This window comes from Ictidomys tridecemlineatus, chromosome 1 (assembly GCF_052094955.1).
Source record: "Ictidomys tridecemlineatus isolate mIctTri1 chromosome 1, mIctTri1.hap1, whole genome shotgun sequence".
Classification (NCBI taxonomy): Eukaryota; Metazoa; Chordata; class Mammalia; order Rodentia; family Sciuridae; genus Ictidomys; species Ictidomys tridecemlineatus.
Window position 1 is genome coordinate 7302939 of NC_135477.1, and position 27197 is coordinate 7330135.

The 27197-nt window shown below is 51.1% G+C and overlaps 1 protein-coding gene across 2 annotated transcripts in view; it reads left to right on the forward strand.

Moving 5' to 3' along the window:
* Positions 1 to 3323: 3323 nt before the first annotated feature.
* The window catches only part of Cpxm2 (carboxypeptidase X, M14 family member 2), a 95160-nt gene continuing 71286 nt past the window's right edge, over positions 3324 to 27197 (forward strand). The window contains exons 1-3 of one of the 2 annotated variants that reach the window (XM_078024725.1): positions 3324 to 3772; positions 13534 to 13632; positions 25328 to 25437. In XM_078024725.1, the coding sequence (XP_077880851.1) occupies positions 3460 to 3772; positions 13534 to 13632; positions 25328 to 25437 (522 nt within the window). In that variant the 5' untranslated portion in view covers positions 3324 to 3459. The remainder of the gene's footprint in view (positions 3773 to 13533; positions 13633 to 25327; positions 25438 to 27197) is intronic. The other variant, XM_078024730.1, reaches the window with a different exon arrangement.

Here is a 27197-nt window from a genome sequence, read left to right on the forward strand (position 1 = left end):
AAGAGATGCTCACAGCCTTTTGGGTAGGGTCCAAGACTGAAGTTAAACAGATACATTGTTAGGTTGGGAACACAAAGGTCAAAAAAAAAAGCAACCCTCTTTGATGCCATGGAAGACCTTAGCCGACATGCAACAAGGAGTCATGGAGGATTTTCTTTCTTGAACTCTGTTGGTTTCTGGGGAGACATAAAATTAGTAGATTATAATAATCACTAGTTTAAAAGAGTTTACAGATGCTGTGCAGGAAGTCATAAAGAGTAGGCATTACTGTTGTTGCCCACTGAAAGGGGAGAGAAGTAGAGAGATTAGACCTGTGTGGGCTCTTCAGTAGCGGGTGATGTTGTACATGGAGAGTAGCTGGGAACCTTGAGCGCAGGGTAAACGGCAAGTCAGAGTAGCAAGAGCAGGGACACCCCGTGAGCAGTATTCCAATATTCTGGCTTGGGCCTCTGAGTTCTGAATGTTGAACTAAAAAGAATGGTAGTGGGAACAGGAGAGGAGGTGAGTTGAAGAATAAGGTGAATAAGAGGCCCTGGGACTTTTGATGGGTGAGCTATAGCAGAGGCTAAAGGACAGATGGGACACAAAGGTGACCTAGGAAGGCTTCATTGGGGAAGCAGGAGAATTCAGTGCCCTTCCTGGGCAGCCAGGCAGAAGATGGGAGGCAAGAAGAGGCTTGGAGACCAGGAGAATGAGCTCAGCTTCGCCGCCCTCTCTTCCTACACTTGTGAAGTCCGACAGTTCCCACCAATCTCCAGGCATGCAGCCCCAGAGAGAGGCAGACAAAGGGCGCTCCAGGAACTGCCACGGACTGCAGTCCCCAGAGAGTTGGCATGCTGCAATCAATTCCCATTCTGTTTGTTCTGCTTGCTTTAATTATGTGTCTCTCCAGGGAAAACAAACAAGCACACAGCCAGAGGGGGACTGTTTCCTGATTCCAGGGATGTGCCGAGAATCACACTTGGGGACATTCTCTGGATGCTTCCCAGACACTACAGTAAAGGTTTGTGTTCTATTATTTACCTTAGAAGCGTCAGGAAAGAAGCACAATGTTTTAGGAACTCATGGATTGGGGCTGCCAAGATTTACTCAGCCTGACGCTGTACTACTGGACCAAGCTGAGTTTCCTCCTGACCTTGGCCTACTGGGGTGGGTCTCGGCCCTCAGCCTCCTCTGTAAAATGCAACTCTGTGAGTTAGCTGAGGCCTTTTATAGAGGTGGGAGTGCCTGAGCCCACCCGTAGGAGGTCCTTAGGTCTGGGTGGGCCTGGCATCTGTCTGCATGCTTAGCGAGCCCCAGGGCTCTGATGAGGAGGTCCAGGGCACACATTTGGCTTGGGCCATCTCTGCAGCCCCTCTGGCGAGGGCTGCCAGGCTAGCTGGGACCTCCAGGTGTGTGGCTCATTTCGGAGCCTTTCTTTTTTGCCACTGAAGCCTCATGCTGACCTGTCCCATTGTCTGGGGTAGTTGGCTTCAGATAAAACAGATCCTGTGAGTGGGCTCTGGGGACACATCATGGAGGAGCGGGTGGGATCCGGCCCATCCCAGCTGCTTGGAACGTCAGGGGAGGGAGGGAGTCTCCTCCCCTTTCACTCTGGAAATCTCTGCTGGTTGTATTCCAGAATGTCCCCGGGGGTTTGACAGCCAGGTCCAAGAATCCTGGTGCTTCCCAGTAGGCACTGCCTCACCTGCAGCCCTCCTTCTCACCTGGCCATTCTGCTTCGGACTTGACCTAGAAACCCAGAAGACTGCCCCAAAGAATGGCCTGGCTGGGTGGCTTAGGTGGGCAATGAGGGAGAATGAGGTGGCAAGAGGGGCCTGGGCAGAGAACAGCAACTCTCCTGGCCCAAGCTCTGCCCACTGTGGGGCTCAGAAACGGGACTCCCCACGCTCCCAGGGGAAGGGGGAGGCCTTGCACTGGTACCCAGATTCAACTCGGTGGTAACTGGAATCACATCCCAAGCCAAATGGGTCTGGAAAGGTGAGAGCCAGCCCACAGCTGGAGGGTCCTCTGTCCCTATATCAGCCATCAAAGATGGCTGTACTTGAATCCCTAGAATCTGTGACTAAGTTACAGAATGGACAGGGCAGGCAGATTAAGGTGAGCACCTGCAGAGAGGGTGGAGGTCCTAGATTATTAGTGGGCCCCTCTAGTCACATAAGCCATTTAGAGTGAAGACTTTCTCCTACTGCAAGGAGGAAAGATGCGGCAAAAGTAGAAGATTTGAAGTTGTGGGGTGGATTTGATGTACCAGTACTGGCTCTGAGTCTCAGGCTCATGTGCAGGTATAAGACAGGCCTCTAGCAGCTGTGGAAAGCCCTGGAAGGGATACAGTCAACAACAGTGAAGTCTGGCTTCCATAGTCAGAAAGCAAACAGGACCCCAGTCCAACAACTGCCAGAACTGACCAGCTTCAGCCACCCTGAGTGGGCTCAGAGGCAGAATCTCCTCCAGGGCTCGCAGAGGACCCCATCCTTGCCCACACCTGGACTTTAGACAGAGACACCGAGTCAGGCTGCTGACCTGCAGAGTTTCCAGGTAATAAGCAGATGTTGCTTTAAGTCACAGAGTTTGTTGGGATTTTTTGAGGTAGGAAAAGAAACGCAGAGCTGTTCCTGGTTCCCCAAGTCTGGAGACTATAAGTGAGAGGATGGTGGGGTCCCTCCCTACATAAGAAAACCCTGCACACAGTGGTCTAAGGTGGGAGGCCCTTTCCGGAAAGGAGGCAGTGCAGGGTACTCTGGGCAGACCTGCTCTCGGGGCTATCAAACGTCCCCTCTTGAACTCTGGGATGGTGGTCCTTGAGGTGACTCCATTCTCTCTCCAACGAATCACACACAATGTCCTCCAGGGTCAGTAGGCCCTGCCCAGAGGGAGGTTTATCCAAGGCTGGGTGGGGTGGGGGCTCTGGAATTCCTCACTCACTGCTCCTGAGCCAGCAGGTCTGGTGCATGGGGCGGGCGGGGCGGGGCAGGAGGGCAGAAGAGCAGGCCTTGTGCTCTGTCTGCATTTGCACCCGGGGCCAGTCTGGCCTCCGCTAGGGGCACGTTTCTCCACCTGTAAAAGGAAGGAATTTGAGAGATGCCTGGAAGTTTCTTTTAGCGGGGAACTCCGGACTCCTGGGGAAATGAGTGCCCCGCGGGGCAGCACGCTGGCCAGCACGGTGGAAGAGAAAGGTCGGGGACAGTCCGAGGCTGGCAGGACTCCAACACCTGCGGGCGCGGCAGGGCTGCGGGACGGCGGACCCGGGGCAGGAGGGAGGCGGGACGAGCCCCTGCGCCCGCCCCGCGCCGCCCGGCCCAGCCCCGCCCGGGAGGGCCGGTCACACCCGCCAGGCCGCCGACTCCCGCGCCCCGCGCCCGCTGCAGTGCCTGCGCCCCTGCCCCGCGCCTCGTCTGCCCGCGGCCCGCCGGCGCTCCCGTGGCCGGGACCCTGGCCAGGGCGCGAGGAGGAACGGGCATGGCTGGCCCAGGGGCCGCCTCGCCCGCGCTGGCCCTGGCGCTCCTGGCGGTGGCCACGGCTGGGGTCGGAGCCCAGCGCGCGACCGTCGAGGACCCCGACTATTACGTGCAGAAACTTTGGAGCCGGGAGCCCCACGACCAGCGCCCAGAGCCCGAGCTGGAGCCCTTTTCGCCGCTGCTGCCCGAGGGGCCCGGGGAGGAGGAGCGGCAGCCGCGCCCGCCCCAACCCAGGCCGCCCACCAGGGCCACCAAGCCCAAGAAAGCGCCCAAAAGGGAAAAGTTGTACCCAGAGTCGCCTCCGCCTCCACCAGGTAACTTTTTGCAGGGGCTGGCTGGGGGGCGGGGGGCGGGGAATGCTGCCCGTACATCGCTGGCCTCCAGGGGACTCTGGCTTCCAGCCAACCTTCTGTGGTGCCCACGCCTCCCTGGGGACTTCATCTGCCTCCTTGGTGCTCTGCGCTCCCCACACTGAGCTGCAAGGATCACTCCCGCTCTGTCTCTTGAGGTGGCACCAGAGCTCCGACATTGGGAAGCTGCCCAGGGGAGCCAGGACCTTTTGCCCCCAAGCTTGACATTCCTGTGGGGCGGAGGAGCTTTCTGCTGGGCACTTCCTCCTGCTCTGCCTTCTTCCTCAGTCTTCACAGGCAGCGTTTTCTTGAGATGAATTTCCTTTCTGGCCATGTGAATGACTGGCCTGTTTTGGCAGGTGGCCCTCTGTGGAAAGTTCTGCCAGAGTGCCTTTACCCAGCCTGTGTCCCTCTCAGTCCCTCCCTCCTGTTGTCAGTGGGTCCCTTGAATCCTCCACCCACTTGGGGCAAGATGGCCCATACAGCCCCAGCTGGGGACCCTGTGCGGCTCAGGACCCAGTGCCCCAGGTGTACCATAGTGGGGAGGCCAGGCTGCCTGAGTCCTGGAAAGCTCTGCGGAGGCTGGCAGCCTGGAGTGGGCTGTTTCCATCCGTCCCTCACACCCTTCTCCAATCCCTCCTGTCTCTGCCAGCCCTGTCTTGGGAATGACTTCCACTTGGTTCACTGCACTAACCTTGTGAGGTGGATCTCTCTCTCAATTGTCCCTTCCAGTGGTCCTTGCTCATTGCGCATGCCGCAGGCTTGGTGTTTCAGCAGTGGGGAATGAGCAAGGGCCCTTCCACCAGACCTCTGGCCAGACTCTCCAACCCTGCAGGAGCCTTTCTTGAAGCACAGGGACACCGTCACAGAGCCGGGGCGTAGAAGATGACACCTTTGTTTGGTTAAACTGCTCCTGAAAGTCACCAGTGAGGATAGCAGGGAAGTGGTGGTTGGGACACTCTTGAGAAGGTGTCCCTACCTGAGCATCCTCTTTACACATACATGAGGCCCTGCCATGTTTCACAGGTGGCTCTAGGAGTTGTGTGACCTTAAACTGAACCATCCAGATTTCCCACCGTTTCCAGTGGGAAAGTTGTGGGAATTAAGATGTGTAAAAGCCACAGTGGCTGCTGATGGGAGTGGACAGAGAGGCTCCCACTTGTAGGATGTTGACCGTGTCTGGTCTTTATGTGCACCAGACTCCTATGTTCTTTCTGTGGCTCTGGAGGGTGGATGTCTTTGCTGAATTACTGAGGAACTGGCAGCACTGACAGTTGAAGTAACTTACTCAATGTCACTTGCTGACATGGGAGATTTGAAAATCCTTCTCCTGTGCTCTTTGGTTTAATGGTTGGAGTCGAATTTGCCTGGGTTATTGTTGTTGTTGTTTTATCTGCTATGTGTTTAGCATGGCTAGCTGCTGGTAGTCCCTGGGGTGGTGGTTGGGAAAGGTGGCTGAAGCTCCAGACTGCTTACCAGCCAGGTCTTGGGCTCACCAAATTGGGGGTCTGGGGCTCCTGGCTCTGCTTCTGGAGCCTTAACTTCTTCTTAACTTCTTCACCTGCAGATAGGAAGACTAGTAGAACCTGCTGCTACCCCTGACTCTGTCCATTGTTGCAAAAGCCTTTTGACTGTAGCTTCCAGTGCACCTGCACCTCACAGGTGTTCTCACTCTCCTGGGAGGCCTTCTTTCATCCCTGAGAACCTGTTCAGCACAAGGTGCTGGGGAGACCCTTGGGATAGAAAGTATAAGACCACCTGTCCCCTACCCTCATGGACCTCATGGAAATTGCGGGACTTGGAGAAAACAGTTAGAGGTAGAAGTATGAGAGTATGGGGTATAAAAGAAATAAATAAGGGAGCTTGGGCAATGCTGATGTTTAGGGCCTGCCTAGTGAGCCAATTTGCTTTTTGGGGACTCTTACTAGTGACCAGCCATCATTCCTGAGACAGCTGTCTCCACTAAAGAAAACAGCTCAGAAAGTCACAGCCTGCCCTTAGCAGCGTTCACTGTCTAATATGTCTGTGGACTCAGATATGGGGATGTGGCTCTCCTTTGTCCTTTGAGCATAGACAGCACTTGTTGGTGTTGGAATGGGGTCTCTGAAGGAGAAATCAAGGTGCATCCTAATCTGCATGAAGGATGTCATTTGCTTTTAGAAAGTCGTCTTGCAGATAGAGATTGATTGTGGGGCAAGAAGCAGTTTATTCCTATTGAATAGCCAGCCCTGGCTCCCGCAGGAAATGCGCCTCTAGCATCTACCCCCAAACCCAACACAGGTCCTGGAGAATTCCAGACTATCTTAGGAAGCTGGCCTGCTGGGGAGCTGCTTCCAAGCTTTCTGCTATTTCCAATGAATTGTGTGGGGGCTTTCTAGAGCTCCTCTCCACGAGGGTCATCCGTGGGTGGGGACTCATCTCACATTTTTATTTTGTGGCTGGTTTTATTTCTATCTTTTAAAAATTTGGTTTTAAATTTTGGTGTTCACTCAGTAGATCTGGACCTCAAGTAGTGGAAGAGTCAGGTTTAAGAGTGACCTAGATGAAGGGGGTCAGTTTTGTGCAGTTAAACTGTGTAAGGAAACAATGGTTTCCCACTTGGAGTGGCGCCTTGACCTGAACACTGCTCACGATGCCATAGGAGTGTGCATCTCTTCAGTGGCTGCTGTGTAAGCAGGGTGTCATATTATCTTGGAAAGGTTCTTATGGAGGAGGGAACACAGGGCCCCAGCCTACAGGCTGAATCTCTGCACTGGGTGGATGTTGCACACTGGGTACCAAATACGGGCTGGGCGCTAAGGTGGCACTGTGGAAACTTCCACACCACGAAATGGTTCATATGCAAAACTATTAAAAATGTGTAAAATTACCTTTAGACTATGTGTACAAGGTATATAAACATTAATAAATATTGTGTTCAGATTTGATTCTCATCTCCACAATATCTCATCAGGTATATGCAAATATTCTAAAAGTCAAGAAATTCCAAAGCTTGAAACCCTTCTTGTCCCAGGCATTTTGGTTAATACTGCGTCTTCCACGAGGAGAACCCTGATATATAGAGTGGGATGAAATTTTTGAAAACATTTATATAAGTTTTTAGTTTAAAATAATTACAGACTAACAGGAAATTGCAAAAATAGCACAGTGAGGTCCCACCACCCTACTCCGCAGTTTCCACCAGAGATAAACCTTAGCTAACTGTAGCATAGGGTTTCTTAGCAGTGGCAGCCGTGACATCTTGGACCAACTGTGTGCAGGTCCAAGGAGGTTGGTGCCTGGCGAGTTGGAGGATGTTGGCAGCATCCCTGGCATCGACCCACTAAGTGTCAGTAGCACTCTTTCCCAGTTGTCATTGTCACAGCCATAGATGTCTTTAGACATTGCCAAACATCCCCAGGGGGTTGAGAGACACTGCGGTATACAGCATGGAAACTAGGAAAATGACATTTGAAAACAATGTTAACTAGATTACAACATCACGTTCCACTAGTTTTTACTATGCTTGTGTGTACATGTCCCCGTGAGCATATGGAATCCTTTTTTTTTTTTTTTTTTGAGTTTGTGGTGGACTTGGGTGTCATGCGATTTCTGAAGTCCTCCTTTGTGAACCTCAGCTCATTCCTGAACATTACAACTTGGAGGAGCCTAAATGGTCACTGAGAAAGACTTCCTGTCTGGGCAGGCCTGAGGGGAGGATGCACAATCCCTGGTCACAACCTGCCACAGATGGGTTCTCACCATTTGGAGGCTGCTGGTTCCCTGGATGAACAGTACTGGTTGCTAGAATGTTCTTCCTCACACAGGCTTGACAGCCTGCTTCCCTCTAGTTCTATTTATTCAGCTGCTTTGAGTTAAACTCCATGGTCTCCAGGTTCCTGAAGCTGGAATGCTTTGGGGCTCAGGGAGGGAGCCCCAGGACCCTGGTCTGCATGGTCCCGTGCCTCCATGGTGGGCACACCAGTGGATTTGGGGTGTGCTTCCTTTGCATGGCATCTCCAAATTGATGACTTTGGTTAGTGGCCTTACTCTTTTTAGAGAATAAGATGGCACAGAGTAATAAACCATAGTTACGTAACTCACCCCCTCCACTTAACAGTTAGAAACAAAATAATAAACAAGACTCAGAAAAAGTGATTGGAAGATTTTTTTTCTTTCTCCCTCCAGGGCACCTTGGCTCAGAAGTAGGCTCAGATATGTAGCATTACAGGTGGGTTCCTGCGTATCCCTTTGTTTGCGGTTTCTTCAGGCAGCATTGAGGCTGTTGTGGTGTTAGAGGATGTACAAACCCACCACCACTGTCATACTGAGCCCGTGGAATTTGCAGAGTGGGCAGTGAGCCATGTTTGCTCGTACGTCTGTGCCCAGAATCATCCAGTCTGCATTTTGTACTGTGTTGTGTCTCAATTGCGGGGGAAGTAGCCAGAGCTGTTATCTGAGCGTGTGTGATTGTCAACAAAGGCCTTTCTGTTGTGTGCGCTGCCACCGGTTGGTGGACAGGGTGCTTCACTTCTCAGCTTTGCTACATCTCTCCCCCAGCATCGGGCAGTGTGGCCTTTGGATGGAAGTGTCTTCTCTTGGGAAAGCTGCAGTGTGAGGATTAGGAGAATGTGTTTATAAATATTTCAGTGTCACCATGATGCTATTATAGCACCCAAAGAACCAACAAGCAAACCTCCAGGCTCACTCTGGGTTTAATCATAAGTGTGTTTTGTCCAGGTCAACTTCCTACAAAACTCCAAGGGAAAGGACATGCTTTGTTTTTTTAAAATCAGCTTTCTAAGGCACCACCGCCCTTTCCAAAATGCTTTCCAAAGTCAACTTAGCATTGGCACATTCTCTCCTGCCCATGGCTCCAGAAATAAGGACTTAGGCTTGGATCATAAAGGGTGGGGGACCCTTCGCCAGCTGGCTGGGCTGACGAGATGAGCTGGGGTTAGAGGACCTGGCTGTATCAGTAACTAAGAAAACGGCGAAGAAACCACGCACGCAGCACACAAACATGAGTTTCCAAGATCGAGGGAGGGACTGCTCTCCGACCCCAAGGGTCAGCTCCACACGGAGCAGCGCTGGAAAGAGAGTGTGCACCCGGATTCTTTTTATTTTATTTGGGGGGAAACACACAAGGGAGTTTGATGGAATGTTCTTTACCAAATAAGGCAGGGAGTAGGGTTTCAAAGGTGGAGTCTCGCTTTGCGATATCTTGTGGTCAGCAGATTGATTGTCATCTTGGCAAGTCACACCCATCTCAGGTGCTGTGTAGGATCCCAGGCAGAGCGAGAGGAAAGGCGCACTTGTGTGGCACAGCCCAATCAGTGTGCAACGCCAGACCAGTCCCCTCGTATGCACAAATGCACAGAGCTCTCACACACAGCCCGTGGATGGCCCGTGAAAGTTGGGGAAGCTGGCTTGCATGCTGTGGCTCATGCTTCCCTGTGCGCCTCAAGGTCCGTGGCTGCCAGGTTTCATGGTGGTTGGTGCCTTCACTGCTGGGATGCAGGAAGCCTGGCCTTGGAGCCTGGATTGAGATGGAGCATCATCTGGATGTCCCCTGGGGACTGGGGACCCTGAGCACCCCGCTTGGCATTGTCAGCAGTGAAGATTCAGCCCCCTGTGGCCCACTCAGGTCTCTGCCACTGTGGCTGTGGCTCTGTGATCATGGTTTCTTTGGCTGGCTCTGGGAAAGGACTGGTGTCCCCACCTGGCTGGCAGCCAACTGACTATGCATTGGGCATCATGGGATGGTTGGCACAGCATAGAACACCTTTAAATTTTAATGTGAACCTCTGATGTTGCATATTTGTATGGAACACTGGTCCCTGTGAGGCGTGTGGGGCGATCCCAGGATCCACATAGCTGGCATTAGAGTCTGGCTCTGCCACTTACGGGGGCTTGTGACATTTCCAAACCTTGATTCCTCTCTGTGGAGGCAATAATACCCTCACACTTCTGGAGGAGCTGTGACGTTGGATGGTCTGTATTCAGCCTGCTCAGTGGAAGGCAGCTCAGAGGCACCTCTCCCCTGTTCCTCAAGTCCTTGCCAGGTTGTGCCCCAGGGGTCCTGCCAGCCACACCCCTGAGTTGTTGGTATTGTCCTTTCACTGTGCTGCCTAAAATCACCTCTCAGACACAGTCCTGCTCTCCAGTCCTTCCTGTCCCCAGCTCTGTTCAGGTGGAACCCAAACTGAAACAGGCAGGTACTGCACAGTGCCTACCTGTGCCCACCCGTGCCCTGCTGCTGGTAGCACTGTGCCTCCTTAAATTAAAAATAAGGAAGTCCATCTGGTTATGGGTCAGGGAGGGACTGCTGACTGCACAGAGGGCGGGAGTGGTGGCCACAAAGGCCCTGTGGCCCCAGCTGACCCCACTGTCCCTCCTGCCTTGGGTCTGGTGGAGACAGTCTCCCGCATGACAGGCTGGACCCTAGGGACAGGGGCCAACCAGCCTGGTTCTCAGGGAAGACACAGCAGACGAGGAGGGGGAGGGGCTGTTGGGTTGCCCGATTGCCTGGGTCTGGTCTGGTCCTGATAAAACATACTTGGGAAGTTTCACTGTTGCCTCCATGTCCCCACAGTGTCCCCTCCCCGCGTGACCACAGAGGTCACCAGTGACTGGAAGGGAACACATCCTTCAGCCACTGAGCCGCCTCTCGGGATTCACGCGATCCTCTGGGGATCCTTGTTTCCTCTGGGAGCCGCCCGTCCTCAGAAAGGAATGGGGCCAGGCTGCCCCCTCTGCCTCCCGCCCCTTCCTGCTCACAGCCACGAGGAGCAGGAATATGGAGCCACTGTCCTCAGGCTGTGTGTGTGCACCTGCCGAGTCCCCCTGGCCTGGCTAAGGGACCCCCGACTATTGTCTGCCTGAGGCCTCGAGGCTGCATTTCTGGGGTGCTCCCGAGGACCCACTTGGTGGGGCTTTTCTCCTCCAGGGGGTTCATTCCTTGAGGAGAAGCAGGCAGGGACCTCAGAGTCCTGGGCCAGGTCCCTCCTCCAGAGGGGACGCAGAGCCCTCTGGGGCTGGAATTTCCTGGGGAAGGGCAAAGCTGCAGGAAGCCAAGGGTTTTCGGTGCCTGGGGCTTGCTACTGTCAGCTGCTTGTGCAGAGAGGGGAATGGTTTTCTATTAAGCAGATGAAGTATCTTTGTCACTGTAGACCAGAATAGGACATGTGGCCCTCACTGGCCTTCAGTTTGCTACTTTTAAGGAATTCTGTGTTGTCACGCGGCCCAGATGGAGATGCTGATTTGATTCTGGCTCCTTCTCTGAAGTCTCTTCCCCCCTACTTTCTTCTTTCATCTGTATAGACCATATGTTGCCCTTCTTCTTCCAGAGAGGAGGGGACTGTGGAAGGGAGCCTGCAAGCCAGCTGGGAAGGGCTCAGGTTTGGAGTCAATCTCCTGCTCCGAACCTCCTGCTCCGTCAGTGACCTTGTGCAGACCTCTTCCTCCTGCCGAGCCTCGGTGTCCCCATCTGCAAAATGCTCTTCTTAATAAGCCTCCTGCCCCTGGGAGTCTTTGCCAAGGTCGAGGGCTGGAGTCACTGCAGGAATGCCTGGTGGACTGTGAATCGCGCCACACGTGTTCGCTGTTAGCAACTGGAGCAGTGCTCTGTGACGTGTGGGGCTCAGGGAAGACGCTGGCCACGAAAAGATAGGAGCCTTCTTTTGTTCGGGGGTGACCACAGGTCACACACGTGACTTTGTTTCCTCCCTGGAGCTTCCTCTGTGGTGGCACTGTGTCTCCTGCTGAAGAGGGAGCCCAGATGAGTGGGGCAGGTCCCTGGCCATGCAGGGCACATGGGAGGGACCCCACACTGGAGCCAGGCTCCCAGGATGGTGCTCCTGACCACTGTGGTCTCTGCCCAGAGAAGGTGGCCGGGCCCTCCCGACTGTGATCTCAGTACTACTTGCCACTACCACTGGGCACCCTGATCCCGCATGTTGGTCTCATCTTGTGAACCTTTATTTTTTGGTAGAACCCCTTATCTCCCTCCCACACCAGGCTCAGTGTCACCAACAGTTGTGCTACAGTCTTCCTGAATAACTAAGGTCTTTTGGGCACACTGCTTGTCAGCCTCTTTTGGAAGTGGCCATCTTGTCTGTGGTGGACACTGGTCATGACATTCCTACCCAGAGAATCAGGACCGCTGCAATGGTGACACTGAGGAGGTATTGATGTGACCAGATCTCTGAGTCGGTCCTCTTCCAGCCATTATGAAGTGTCAGTTTTCTGGCTTCTAGACTCTAAAGGGGACACCCATTTTTCTAAGTCTGTTTCAACTTACATGAGAAATGAAAGCTATTCCTAGAGGGCATCACCCAAGAATACAACAAAAGAGGATTTCCCTGGGTTGGGCCCAATGTTCCTTGTCATTTCTTGAAGAATTAGGGTTTTCTTGGGAAGCAGGTGACTAGTAATCTGAAATAGCTTCATTAATTGGTACAAGTCACAAGCTGCTTTTGACTTTTTAGCTTGCAGTTTAAAATCTCTTTAATATAGAGACTCTTATTCTTCGAGTGTCTCTCCTCGTGGATCTGCCCTCCTTTGGCTTTTGTCCTTTTGGCCACCCAGTCATTCATCCAGCCTGTTATGCACAGTCTCTGGCAGTAGACAGTGAGCTGAGCCAGGTGCAGCCCCTGCCTTCTGAGTAGACATGTCATGGAGCCACCCTAATGATGCACACAGGAGAGGTGTGTGGAGCTGTGAGGAAGCTGCTGGAGCCCCCATCATTTCCCCCAAACTATTCCCTAGGCTCTGGGGCCCGGGCCTTGGTTGTTCACAGCTCCTCCCTTCCTGGAGAAATCCTGGTGGAGGCTGCATCTCCTACTTCCCAGATGTCAGTCTGCAGTCAGAGGCAGCCCCTCGTCTCAGGTGGGGACAACTGTGTGTGCGGCTTCTGCTCCAGAGCTCCTGGGTAACTAGCCAAGCCAGCCTCAGGCCGAGGGGACCACAGCCTTGCTTGGCCACTTGCCTGGCCTCCCCCTGCTTCTCTCCCTACCTCTCTTCCTTGGTTCCTCAAATGCACCCAAACTCCTACATCACACTCTGCCTGGAAGCAACTGGACCCTCACTGGAGGCTATCAGAGCCATCAGTGGAGGGCTGGATTTAGGCAGCTTAAGGAGGCAAGGCCATGCTGAGAGTTGCAATGGCGCGGCGGGGGGGGGGGGGGAGCGAGCTAGTTCAGAAGTGAGGGGAAGGGCACTCAGGGAGGCTGAGCAGCACATGCCAGTTCTGGGGGGAGGAAGCATGAGCTGAGGGGTGCCGGGGGCCGTCAGTGGAGCACAGCACGAGGAGAAGCAGGAGCGCAGCCAGCGGGCTTCTTGGGCCGCAGCTTTCCAGTAGATGGGCAGCATCATTACCTGCAGGCTCCCAAGCCAGGGCCTTGGGGAGATTTAGGTGGGGGCAGCCCCCTGTGGGGGAACGCTGGAGTCAGAACGCCAGGGTTTCACTTCCAGCTCCAGCAGCTGTGTGTGGCGTGGCCGGGCCTCAGGGAGGGCAAGAGCCTTCTGCAGTCTCGTAATCATAACAATGTGCAGGTGTGCGTGGCTTTCACCAGGTGTGCGTTTAACACGCCGTCATTACCTACAAGGTGCCCCAGAGTCCAAGGAACCGTCTCTAGGGACAGGGACACAGAGCTGGAGATGGCTGACGTGCAGGAGAGGACGGTGAGCTCTGACACCCCAGGTGGCTCTGACATGTGGAAGTAAAGGAATCTTTCTCTTTTTAGGGAAAAATAGCAACAGAAAAGGCAGAAGAAGCAAGAGTCTGGACAAGACCGCCAGTGACGACCACAGTGTCCCCGCGCCGGGAGACGTTGTCAGAGAAAGTAAGTGAGCCTCTTGGAGAGCCCCTCCCCGTCGGCGAGCTGTGCAGGGTAGGCACAGGCCCCTGCGGCTGCAGCCTGAGCATGGGGAGCCACCGCGGTGGTGAAGACACTCATGTCCCAGCTCCCAGCCTGATTTTCAGATCGGTTCATGCAGGTCATTTCTGATTCTCCTGGGGCCCTTGGTGCTCTCCCGCCTCTTCCCCCTCCCCAGGACATCACTTCCTTTCTTGTGGGACCTCTTAGCTGCCCACAGCCCTGGATGTGCACTTCTCACCTCCCAACCTGACCCAGGGGCCCTGGGAATCAGAGATCAAGGCTTCTATTTGGACAGTCTGCAGTGCTGGCCTGGCATCTTGCACTATGTGAACACATCGGTCCTGTAACTACTTAGCTCAGGACGTTCCAAGGAGTTAGTTTGAGACTCATGGCCAAGCTCTGATCCACTAGCTGAGTATTTACTATTATTAACTATTCCATTACTGTTATTGCCTCTTTGTTGTTTTGAACTGTCATATCCAATATCGCCTTTCTCCTGATACTAGCAATAGCAGCGTTTGTCAAATACTTAAGTAAATTGCCAGGTACTTGGCCTAGTATTTGACGTCTCCCAGTGCACCCTGAGCATTGAGGGTGTTATTATCATTGTTGTTATCCATATTTTGCAAATGAGGAAAGCAACATTGTGTTATGCTGTTTACAGTTGACAAAACAGATTTGAACCCAAAGTTCTCTGACGCTACACGTTTGCTTAGCAGTACTGCTGCTTAAAATAAGCAGAACATCTCACACAGACAGGACTCATTTTCAGCTGCCATGTGAACCCATAAACTGTGTCACACAGTGAGCTGTCACAGAGGGAATTGCATGTACCCCCAGGCACAATGTGGGATTTGGAACTGTGTTTCTAAGAACCCACCAGCAGAGAAATCACAGGTAGGACGAACATGCTAAAATAAAACCAGAAGTCAGTAATAAATGGACCCCTGCCCACTGAGAGGACTAGCCGTCAGAAGGCTGTGTTGAGGATCCAGTGTGGCGTGGGGGCTGTGTGTGTTTCTGGGTTTCTCCCAGAGTCTGAACTAACTGGGTGCTGATGGCCTCAGCCTGAGTGGGCCTGGGTGCTGACTTTCTGTCCTTCCATCCAAACAGGTTGGTAAAATGCTCGCTCCCAAAGGCTGCAGGGCTGAGGTGGCTTTGAGCTCGGCCTTAGTAGTGCCCGGGTTCTGGCCGCTGTTAAGATCTGGGTCAGGTTGGTCTTCACTACCTTGTTTATTCTAATGCTTTCACATGTGTCTGGTGCAGATGTTTAGTAGTTTCAGCAGAGGGATGGGTTTGAACGCTCTTAGTTCTTCATACTGAGAATCGAAGCTATTAAAATTTGAGGAGATATTTTGAGAAATATTTTTTGAAGGCCCATCTTCTCCTTCTCTTTTCCTACTGATGTCTGAAGTCGCCTCCTTTTCTGACACCCCCACGCCTGCCCCTGGATCATCAGGGATTATTTTCCTGACCTGGCCTCATGGTTTCCTCAGGATAGGATCACTCACTTCAAAGGCGGCCACCGTGGCTCTGATTTTAGTCTGAAAATTCTTCTTTAAAAAAAAAAATAAGATTGAGGAGAGCCTGGGAGGGGACGAGCAGGTGGGATGTCCCTGATGTGCAGCTGTGGAAGAGAGCTGGGTGACGATGCTCTGGGGGGTGTGTGTGTGGGGTGGCCTAGCAGTTAGCGACAGGCCTGGAGTCAGGCAGCTGCACCTGTGGGGTGGTGCTGAGCATGACAGGGTCTCAGGTGCACAGCTGGGCATTCTCAGGACAGAGTCAGTCTCCTCTCTGCATCTCCTCAGGCCACACTAGGGCGTCTTGATGGAGATGTGGCAGAAGGCTGGGGGAGTGCAGATGTTCACTACATCAAGTTCAGGATGGTGGACAGTAGAGATGGCCACTACATCAAGTTCAGGGTGATGGCCAGTGCAGATGGCCAGTATGTCAAGTTCAAGGTGGTGGGCAGTGCAGGCGCCCATGATGTCATGTCCAAGGCAGTTTCCAGTGCAGATCTTGACCACATCGAGCTGTGAGGTGGGTGGCATTGAAGGGCTTGTCTCAGCTGTGGAAGTCACCTTGGGGAGCTCTGGTCTTGTGGGAGAGAACGGGAATCTGGCTGTCGCTATGACTAAGGAGCAGCTGTGGTGTCAGGGCCCACCTGCATTCTAGATGTTGTTCTGTAGTGACGTACCGGGCTGGTTACTTACTGGTCTACTTCATCTCTCTATATCCACACTCTTTGCCAGGCATTTCTCAGTTCCCTTCTTAACAGATGAAGGCCCCTTGACTTTGGGCTGGTCCATGGGCTTGTTTAGGCCAGTAGAATGAGGAGAAGTGACCGTGTGCCAGCGCTGAGCCGAGGGCTTAAAAGGTGTTGCTGGTTTCCAAATGTACGCACTTAGGTCACTGGCCCAAGGAGGCTGAGTAGGGAGTGGAACAGATGTGGACCCAGCCTGTAGATTACAGCCATTGCACTGAGCCCAGCTGATCCACAAGACACTTGAGAAAGAAATGCTTGTCGTGTGCCTTTAAGAGTTTTTAATGGTTTGTTACACAGCAATAGCTGACTACTACAACAGAGATAAAGAATACCCTTGATTGTTTAGTGTTTCACCAATTGGATATTCCATCATTTAATCATCCAGTGATGGACATTTCTGTTGTTTCCAATCTTTTGCTACTCTAAACAGTGTTGTAGAGAAATTACCACATGCCATGCCGTTTACCATGTATAGCTTGCAGAATGATTTCCTACTTGGCAATGGCTGGACCCATTTCTGGCCTCTGCTTTCCTTTTCCCAGCCAGATGGAAGGGTGTTTCTCACAGATGTCCTGTGGTTTAAGCCTCTGCTTGTACATCCTTTCTCTAGGGACTTGGACCAGTGGCTGAGCAGGTGGTTGAGAGGACAGCTTTTGGGATCGGGTTCTATGCTTCTTGGCTGTGAGACTCGGGATAAGTTATTGACTTTGCTATGGCTCAGTTTCTGCCTCTGTAAAGTGGAGATAACATCTTCTTTAGTGGCATCCTGTGAAGATTATACGGTGTCTGCCGAGTGTAGCACATATAAGACACACTAAGATCTTAGCAAAGTTTGCTGATTTGATTGCTATCTTGGGATTTTTTTTTTTTGTATTCCTTGGAAGAGAGTTCAGAAAAGTTTTATAAAATATCAAATTGTAAATATGTTATTGGTTAAGAGGCAAAATTGAGGACATTATGTAAGAACTTATATAACCACCTAAAATGTAACCCTTAAAAATATAAAATTCATTCTTATGGGTCATGCAAAATCTGCTGGTGGTAGACCCTATCTGGCTCTCCTGAGGATGTGGTTTGCTAGCCCTGCCTCAGAATGAGTGTTTGGCAAGTGCTGCCTCCAGAGAACCCCCCTGGCACATCTCTCTTTCACACTCCTGTGCCTTTTTCTCATTGTCTCATAGTGATTCCTATGCGTGGCTCTTTGATTCTGAGAGAGTATGAATGCTCAAGTGCAGGGCTCCTACAGACCTGTCATGGGGTGCACTCACTATTGGTAGTAGCACTTGGACAGAATGGCACACCTGTTTATTGGGCACATGCAGTGTGCCAGAACTAACACTTCAGTGTTCAGGACAAAGACTTGGGTGTTTGTTCCAGACGGGGGTTCAGGAGACAGAACCCATGTGTCTTGGTAGCACACATGGGAGGCACGAGAAGACTTTGTGCTCTAGGGAGTCTGGGTGTTTGAAAGTGAGTTTTGGGGAAGTGATTAAGTCATGAAGGGCAAGTCCTCATGAGTGGAATTAGTGCCTCTTTTAAAAGAGATTCCCCCAAACGCCCTAGCTCCTTCCACCAGTGTGGCTGCAGGGATAAAATGGCTGTTGCATGTCAATCAGAAAGCAGGCCTTTCCTGGGCATGGAATCTGCTGGTGGCTTGAACTTGAACTTTTCAGCCTCCGTAACTGTGAGAAGCAAATTTCTGTTGCTTATAAGCCACACAATCTGTGGTATGCAGGTAGAGCAGCTTGAGTGGAACAAGAGAGTGCTCCAACAGGAAGATGATGCTCTACAGTGCTGCCTCTGTCTGTTGGATACCAAGTGTCCACTTACATATGAGTGATTTAAGGCTCATTTCTCCATGTATCACTCCTTCATTTTTCTACCCGTGCATGAAACACTCCAATCTCTACATTACTCTAACAGATCTTTGTATCTGGTAGTTTTCCTCTTCCTCCTCCCTCCTCCTCCTTCTCCTCTTCTTCTTCTTCTCCCCTCTCTTCCTTCTTTCTATTCTTCTTCCCCTCCTCCCCTTCTTTTAGTTATTCTTGACCCACTGTGTGCACATGTATGTAGAACCACACAAACATACGTCTATGTCATCTAGTCAAATCCTAGAAAAACTCTTAGAATTTTGGTTAAATTCTCATTAATTTCACAAATCAATTTGGGAACATTTATAACATTGAATCTTCTAATCCATGAACATGGTATAGCTCATCAGTTGTTATATCTTCTTTCCTATTGCTCATATTTTTTTTCTATAGGTCATGTGCATTTTTAATAGATTTATTCCTAGATACTTGCTGTAGTGTGATGCTTTTAATTTTAACTTTCCAACTCTTTATTGCTAGGATACAGACATATAGTTGATTTTTGTATGTTGATTTTATATCCAGCAACCTTACTAAACTGTTACTATTTATAAAAATACATTATTTTGGATTTAAGTGCAAAATTATAAGATGCTAAATAATGACAATTTTGGTTTTTCTTTCCATTTCTCAGATCTTTTATTTATTTTTCTTTGCTGCATTGGTCAAGATCCCACTTTAGAAAGAATAGCTTTTTCCTTTTGGATTAATTTCTGCCTTTAAATATTTAGTTTTCTTCACATGTGTCCTTATTTTAAATATTTAAAAACCTATAACATATTTTCATTTCTTAACTTTATCATATCTTTTTTTTTTTTTTTTGGTTGATGTTGTTAAGTAAAGGCCGAGTCTCTTGGGCTATAGTTAAGAGGAGTACTTTCTGGGAAAAGTATTTTCCAGCTATTACATGAAACCATTTTCAAAGCTGCATTATTTCTCTGCGTCCTTTGGATGGTGTACCCTTTTCATCTTCTTTTGAGACTCTTTTGTTCCCCACGACTGCACATTGGTGTTTGTCTTTACTCGTCTTTGAATGCGGCAAGATCCACTCCGATTTCCTCCATTGCGGGGCAGTCTAAGACTTTTCCCAGAGGTACAGATGTCGCCCAGGTCGGCCCCCCATCCAGTCCCAGGACAGCACTGACCCTGGTTTCTAGCAGCCTTTTATCTTTCCGCTGGTTTTCTTCTGAGAGGCCAAGTTGGTTTCCCACTGTGAGCCCTTAAACACTGCGATCCAGTGGGACGCTGGGAAGATCTGTAATCACCTGTGTTTTTGTGACAGTGTTCTTCTTGTCTCCTCTTGTGGGCACTGCCTTCCCCCTACTTTCTGTCCAGCTGTTTTCTGAGAATTTCTGATATGGATAGTTCTAGAAAGTTCCTTGGGTGAAGAGGTAAGCTCCTGGCCATTCCAGAAAACCACATGTGGTTTTATATACAGCGTCTAATTTCCTAGTTGCTGCAGACCCTGGATTTGCTAGAGGCACTCATAGCAAGAGAGGGATGAAAGGTTTTTTGCCCCTCGTTTGGGAAGTCCTATTTTCCCCTTAACCATCTCCATCTGACTCACACGTGGTGACTGTTAGTCCACATCTGGCTTTAGGTTGAAGCCCTGTCGGGAGACTTTCCTATTTTATTTCTTCATGTGTTTTGGGGCAAGTTTGGGGGAGGTTGCAGAATTTTAAACGAGAATTCCACAAAGTCTGTGAACAACCAGTGGTTTTATGAGCTATATTAAATAATCTTGAACATAGTATAAGAGAGTTTTTCCTTTTAAATCCTCTTTTAAAAATGCAGCTTTTTGTCCCCCTGAAATAATTACAGAACCACGGGAAGTTGCAAAAAGATTTTGGGGGGAAGAATCCTGTGCAGCCTTCACATTCCACCTTTAGTACTGACATTTTGCACAACTGTGGTACGATAACAGAACTGAGACATTGGCGTCGGTGCAAGCCGCGGAGCATGATCTGACTTCATCAGCTGTGCGTGTGCCGGTGTGCCTGAGTGCAGTCCTGTGCAGGTTCGTGGAAAGACCACTGTCCCACCAAAGCACCCTTGTGCTGCTGCTTGGTAGCCGCATGTCCCTCACCCTGTTCCTAACTCCTGCAACCACTTATCTGTTTTCTTCTCTGTAATTTTTTGTTCTTAGACAATTAGATATATGGAATCATAAGTATGTAACTTTTGAAATAGCTTTTTTTTTACATTCATCATAATTCTTTTTTATGCCTTCTGAATTGGAAAAACGGGTTTAGTCTGTAATCAGTATGATGTTGTCGTTAGGAAAAGCTGAGGCCTTTTTAAAATTACAGAAGATTACAGAAATCATATGGAATCGTCATAGAAATGAATTGTCCTAGACTCCACTTGCGCATTGTGTGAATGTGCTGTTAAACTATGGCTTAGAAGGAGGAAGAACCAGCAGTACCTCTGGGGTCTCCCGCTGCCCCAGCTTGGCACTCCCCAGCTTCTCCTCAGAGATCCCCACCATTAGAGATGACCTGCCTGGATGAATTTGGCGGTATTCATCATGGACTCTTGAACCAGACTCCTTTTGCTCAGCTTTGTGTTTTGGAGATTCACCCTACTGCGGCACATTGATTCACAGTATTCTCTTGCAAGACTGAGCTTGTCACTCATTTTCATATTGACGGACTTTGGGGTTGTTTTCAGTGTCGCGCTATTACACATGGTGCAGTTAGGCTCATTCTTGTGCTGGTCTTCAGGTGCATATGTGATGTTGGGTAGTTCCTCCAGTGGAATTGCTGGGTCCTAGGGTGTGAGTATTTACCTTTAGTTAGTATTGCTAGAGATTTTTTCTGATTGATTAGACCAGTTAAAACGCTCCTACCAGCAGTGATTGAGAGTCCAGTTGCTTCTTTTCTTTGGAGGCCCACATTTGGCATTATCAGTTTTTAAGATTTTATTTGTACTGGGAGCTGTATACTGGGAGCTGTGTACTGCTATGGCACAGTGGTCTTAAATGGCATTTTCTTGATGACTTGCCATCAGGCTGACTACTTTTGTGACTACTCATCCAGGTCTTTTGCTCATTTACTCATTTATAGGAAGGTTTTTTGTTTATTTGCTTTCCCTAAAAAAAAATGCTGCAGATATGAGTTCCTTGTTGGATATGTGCATTACAAGTATCTTCCCCCCCCCCCTAGGCTTACCTTTTCACTCTAGCAATGGCGTCTTTTAAATAAAAGATGTTCTCAAATTTAAAACGTTAATTTTAAATTTAAAAAAATCATTAATGTTTTATGATTAGCGCTTTTTTCTTTATTTACGTATTTCTTGCCTCCCCCAAGATCTTGAGGACTTTCCCTAAGTCACCTTCTAGTGATAAAATTTCCTTTTACATTCCTGTGTTTCCATTAACATTAAAACAAAGAGCAGCTCAGAGCTTTCCCAACACCCTGAGTGGCCTGTGTCCTGCTGGAGTCAGTGGTGTCTGACAGGCAGGAGCCACTCAAGTGATGTCCCATGCACCAGGAAGCTGCCTCCGTGCGCCTCATTCATCAAAGAGAATGTCAAGTTCAGAAAGGGGAAGGAAAGCATTCCATAAATCACAGCTATTCCATTTATAGGCAACAATGGAAGCTAAAAGTTCAGGAGGGCTGGGAATTATAACTAGGAGCCTGTCCCTTGCCCCTAGAAATGCCCTGCTCCATTTCCAGCAGGCAGCCACCGCAGGCCGCAAGGACCAGGACCCTGAGCTCCCCTCTGCCAATTTGGTGACAATTGTCCCAGCTCCAGTGCCCTTTTCCTGGTGTGACCCAACAACAACAAGCAATTAGCATTTGTAGTAGAGTTTGGAGTTTTCAAGTCAAACAGGGGGCATAAGGCTGTATGGGATCCACATTGCACTTGATTTTCAGGTTCGAACTCAGACGCTTAGTAGCTGCTAAGCTCAGCTTAGTCTCCCTGAGTTTCCGTTTGTTCCTGTGGGGAATGGAACGATGTGCCCGTGTCTTATGGTCATTATGAAGATTTACTCTTATGAATTAGTGAAGAAACTTCCAGAGGGCCTGGAGGTTGTTGGCACATTACCCTGTGGCCTCCAAATCACTACCCTTTCAGCTATTTCTTATGACTCGACCTTCCTATAACAGCTTTCCCTCCAACCTGTCTCCACCCTCGCAGAGTTGGGATATTGGGAGTGGAGAGTTGGGACTGGTGCCGCCGATTCAGGACTCACATGCCATGTTCTGACTGTGCCCTGTAGCTTATGGGTCAACCCAGTTGGCTCAAGTGCTGATGTACACATGGGGTGATTTAGGTGGTAGTAGGGACCACTGCAAAGTGTCTGCAGTGCAGAGGGTGCTGGCAAGGGACAGACCTATTGAAGCATGGGGTGGACAGGGTGGGGTGAGGCAGGGGCCCATCTTCACCTCCTAAGGAACAGAGCCCAGGGCTGGGAGACGGCAGGCACCCTACTCAACAGAGGTGCTGGGAGACAGCCCCGCTTGCTTTAAGAGAAAGTATGTTCATCCTTGATGACTGTCACTCTCCTTTCTCCAAATTGTGACACATCTCAGATCTTAAATAATACATTCCTGAAATGTTTGTTCACACCTTTCTGCTCACCCACATGCTTCTCAGGATTAGAGCCTTTTTCTTCCTAGAAGCAATGGACACGTGATTTGATGGTAAAAGACATGACTGCTTGTTTTTCTAGATGGTGGGGGAGGAAGTGGGTGGCACTGCTGGCCCAGATCCGCTGGGGAGCCGGGTCCTGGTGCCAGGGAAGGGACTCTCCCTCAGCCTGGCTGGGAGCTTAGCAGAACACTGACGAGGGCTGAATCGCTGTGAATGAGACTCCCGTTTATTTCAAGCATTCTTTAAGCACAATAATTCTCTCATGGCTTGACATAATAATAGAAATATGTTATAGTTCATCCGAGGTTTGTCTTTTGCTTTCTGCTTATAGATGTCTAAATTGCCTTGAAACCCCCTTTTCCCCCCCTTCATTCTGCTTGATCATTAATGCACCTGTCTTCCTCCGCTTTGTGTCCTGAGGGCTGAAGGAAAGGCCTCCTTGTTGAAAGGCAGTGTTGTGATTGGCAGGTCCTTGGCCAAGGGCAGAGGTTTCTTTGAGAATTTAAACTGAAGGAATTCTTAAGTTCTCGTTCCAACTCTGTGTTGTGTTTGGAGTCCTTTGGCTGGCAGGGCCCTCACTTCTTGCTGTCCCCAGGGTTTATCTGCTGGTCTCTGGCACGTTATCCCAGCACACTATCTCAGAAAGGTCTGTGCTTATGGTGGGAGGGCGTGATTTTCTGAGTGCTCATACGTCTAAAATGCCCTTAATTGTCTTGATTGTGGACTGGTAGTTGGTTGGTAATGGAGCCCAGATTCCAATTCATTTGTTTTCAAGCCTTCGCTGCAGGAACTGCCACTGAGGAATCTTGTTGGTCTGATCACTGCACTTGGTCCTCTCCAGGAGTCACAGGAGGACCAGCTGGGGATGCCGTTGGTCTCCCCCGTCCTCCTGGATTTCTGGTTCTGAAGACATGGAGGTGTCCTTGGAGCCGGTCATCCTTGCTGTGGATTTGGCGTGGCTGCTCTTGCTCCAGAGAAGCAGGCTTTGCAGCTGTGCTGTTAGCAGCTGTCCCCCACTGTGTCTGAGGCCTGGGGTCCAGAGTGCAGCCCATCTTTGGCTTTGCTGTGTCTGGGCCTGAGACAAGGCAGGGCTTCTGGGTGGGAGGGTATGTGGAGGAGGCTTTCCTCCTGGCTGCTTGGAAGCAAGGAAGGAGGAAGAATCAGGGGTCAGACATAATCCCCAAGGACATGCCTCCAGGGACCCACTTCCTTCCACCAGCTCTCACCTGAAGTTTGTGCCCCTCCTGGTAGTGCATATCAGCCTCTTGTGGTCTGGGTACTTGCTGCATGGTCATCCCTTATTGCACGGCCTCTCTCTGGCTCACTGTATGGCTCCCATTTGCTGCATGGCCCCATCCCATGGCCCCTTCACTTCCTATATGCCTCTCCCCGGGCACATTGCAGGACCCCCACTCACATGTTGCCCCACTCACATCTCCCCCACTCCATCCCCCCTTGCTGCAGGATGCTCTCAGAGAACCTCTTTAGAGCACCAGTGCTCACCACAAGCTCCCCTGTCCTCTTGCAGTGCCCAGTAGGTGGACAGCCACATCTCACCTGCGGGCTCCTGCCTCACCATGGCAGGACCCTGTCCCTCTGCCTCCCACGCACAGTGCAGATGGCAAATGAACAGTTCCTGGTCCAGGAAGCCTCCTCCCAGCAGGTGTCGGCAGGGCCAGGGAGCCGAGTGGCATCATGTGTCAGCTGGAGCTCTGAGGCCAGCAGGCTTGTCTCTGGTGACCCGCCTCAGCTCTCAGGGCCTTGGTTTCCTTTTCTGAGAACTCAAGGAAGGCCTGGTGGTGTCTGGGGTCCTGGCCGGCAAGTGCCCACAGAAGGCCTGCTGGCTGTCCTCTGCCAGCCCTGCAGCCCCCTGGGACCAGCAGGCTTTTCCCTGAGGGGAGTCATCTGGGATGTTCAGGTGCCCCACATCTGCTGGGGGCCCTGGGATCCTGGGGCACCTTCTCAGTGGCGACCCACATGACTATTTGCATTTACCCTGTTACGTTTGGAGCTGTCTAACTTTGTAGGGATGGGTAGGTTCACTCCTACTTGGGAGTTTTGTGGGCTTCGCCAAGTCAGATGCTAAGGTGGCGCCACTGGAGACTTGGATTCCAGCACAGTGGCAGGTCTGCAGGTGAGCACACCAGGTGCCAGCAGTTGTGTGGGTCCCGACCAGGCAGGAAGTGCCCCGGGATCTCAGGGCATCCCAGGGGATGTGGGGCATCTATACATCCAGGAGGAGTCCCATTGGAAAAGACCTACTGGTCTCAGGGGGCTGGAGAGTCTGGCAAGATGACAGCCACCCACCCAGTGCTCTGCAGGTAAGAATGACAGCTCCAACGGGGGAGGCCTGTGGCTCAGCCCCCGCTGCTGTTAGTACTCCCACGTGTAGGATGATGGGCTGAACTTGGACGATCACCAGGGTCTGCCCAAGCACTGGTGTTTTATTCCAGGGGCAAAAGGTACTAGTAGCTGTTTTCAAAGTTGTCAGAACAGACAACAATAGAGTCTTTCTATTTTGGTGTCCTCTTCATTAGCATGCACAATGCGGAGTCCAGAGTTACTGAAGCAAAATCAACAACTTCTGATTGATTTGTAGAGCTCAACCATGGGATTGTTCTGAGTTTGTTACCCAATGCTGCTGCCTGACTGAGTCACCTTGTGGAAGGGCCCTTAATTGGGAACAGGCTCAGATAGCAGCAGGGACAGTGACAGAGAAGGAATACCAGGGCCGAAGCAGCAGAAAGCAGGTGGCGGCAAGAGACAAGAGCGTTGACAGTCGCAGTGACCCTATCTGTCTAGAAACACAGTATGCCGGCAGCGAGGGCTCAGAGGGAAAGGAAGAGCACATGACCACCTTTAGAAAACCAGGAAGGTTTCTTGCAGCAGCTGGCCTTGTTTATAGCGCGCCTTGTTCTTCCAGGTTGCCCGCCTCTTGGTCTGGAGACCCTAAAGATCACAGACTTCCAGCTCCACGCCTCCACGGTGAAGCGCTACGGCCTGGGAGCGCATCGAGGGAGACTCAACATCCAGGTACCAGCCCTTCTGGTGCATTCTGCTTGCAACTCCGATCGCTTCAGTCACAGATGCAGCCAGGGTTCACTGAGCTCGGGTTGGACACCATGCATGGCATTTAAAATGTGTTACTCCGGGCTCTCACGACAAATGTGGCATCGCTGCGTAAATCTCACTGTGCAGAGAGCATGCTGAGATGCAGAGAGGGCGTGTCTTCTTCAGGATGGCCTTTGGTAGAAGTAAGGTCCCTGGCACCTAGACCAGGTGGGCTGCCTCCCTCTTGAGCTTGTCCCTCCACGGGCCCTCTGTCTGGGAGGAGCTGGAGCAAAGCGAGACAGGCCTAGGGGCCTGCTTGTGGCTGAGGCGTGGGGCAGGGAGGTGGTGGTGGCACTGCTCCTCCTTGGCTCCCTGCCAATCTTAGTCTCTTCTCACCTCCACTGTGTCCACCTCCTCCAGGCTGTTCAGTGACCTCAAAGGTCCCTCAAGGTCGAATCCTTAGTGCTTCCTGGGGCTGGGTGCATCCCGCCTTTCTTTCTTCCCTGAGGCTCCAGGGCCACTGTGACCTTGGCCCTCCATACTGTCAAGTGTCCCTCTCAAGTGAGGCCCACACACTCTACACACCACGTGGTTCTTGACCCCACACCTCTCCTCAGGTGGGTTTCTCTGCCTGGAACCCCTTTGCCTCTCACTGTAGAAATCCCCGCTGATCCCTGCTGTCCCTGCTCCAACAACTCTTGTGGCCTCTTAAGTCAACCCACATGTATTCCCTCCCAGTGTGGCGGTTGGAGGTCTCACTGGGCGAGGTCAAGGTGTGGGTGGGCTGGTTCCTTCTGGGGGCTGGGGAGCATGTCTTTCCTTCCCTGTCCCAGCACCCCGAGGCCGACCTGCTCCTGGCTTGCGGCCTTTCTTTCTTGGGAGCCTGCAGGGCGGTCCGAGTCCTTGGGTGCTGCTGTCTTTCTGCTTCTCTCTTCTGTTTCACTTTTGAGGACCCTGTCGATTGTGCTGGGCCTTCCCAGATGCCCCAGGACCCTCTCCCTCCCCTTCTGCAACTCAGATCCCATCTGTAGTCTCCATTCCTCCTTGACACGAATCCTGACATGTGTATGGGACATGGGCCTCTTGGGGGACATGATTTTGCCCATCTCTCTCCGGTGCCCATTCCCCCACCCTGGCTCCCACTGGTCAGCTCTTCTCAATGTAGCGTCTGATCTGTCCTGCCCCGTGTTGCTCTCTCCTGTTCCACATTTCCTTTCTCTTTCCCCATCTGCTCTGTAACGGTGTGCAGGTTCCAAAGCCTTATGCACAAGTGTCATCTTGCTCAGGTCCTTCCATCCCTGCTACACTCAGGCTAGTGACTTCAAAGTGGCAGTGTAGACTCCTGCGGTCATTGTAAGTGTGCTGTGCCAGAGGCCCCTTCCCAGGGAGTGCAGGGGCTCAGGGTTTTCTAAGCTGAGCTTCTGCTGTCCCGCTGCGGGCCCCAGACTTGAGCCCATCCAGGTTGGTTTAGAAATACTCTTTTTTTAAAAAAACTGTGAAGAAACATTTGGTTATATACAATTGGAAACTACAAAAAATAAAAATAAAAACAAAAACAACAACAACAACAAAAAACTCCTGTATTTTACACAGGAACTCTGAAAAGAGTTTGACCAGAAGTTCCTGCTGTCGATCCCTGAGTGTCCCAGGCACCTGGGGTGCCTCCAGAGGGGAACCAGAGTCAGACCCAAGGGGTTAGGTCCACACGGGAGTGTGGGGCTGTTTTGTGCATCGACAAGGGG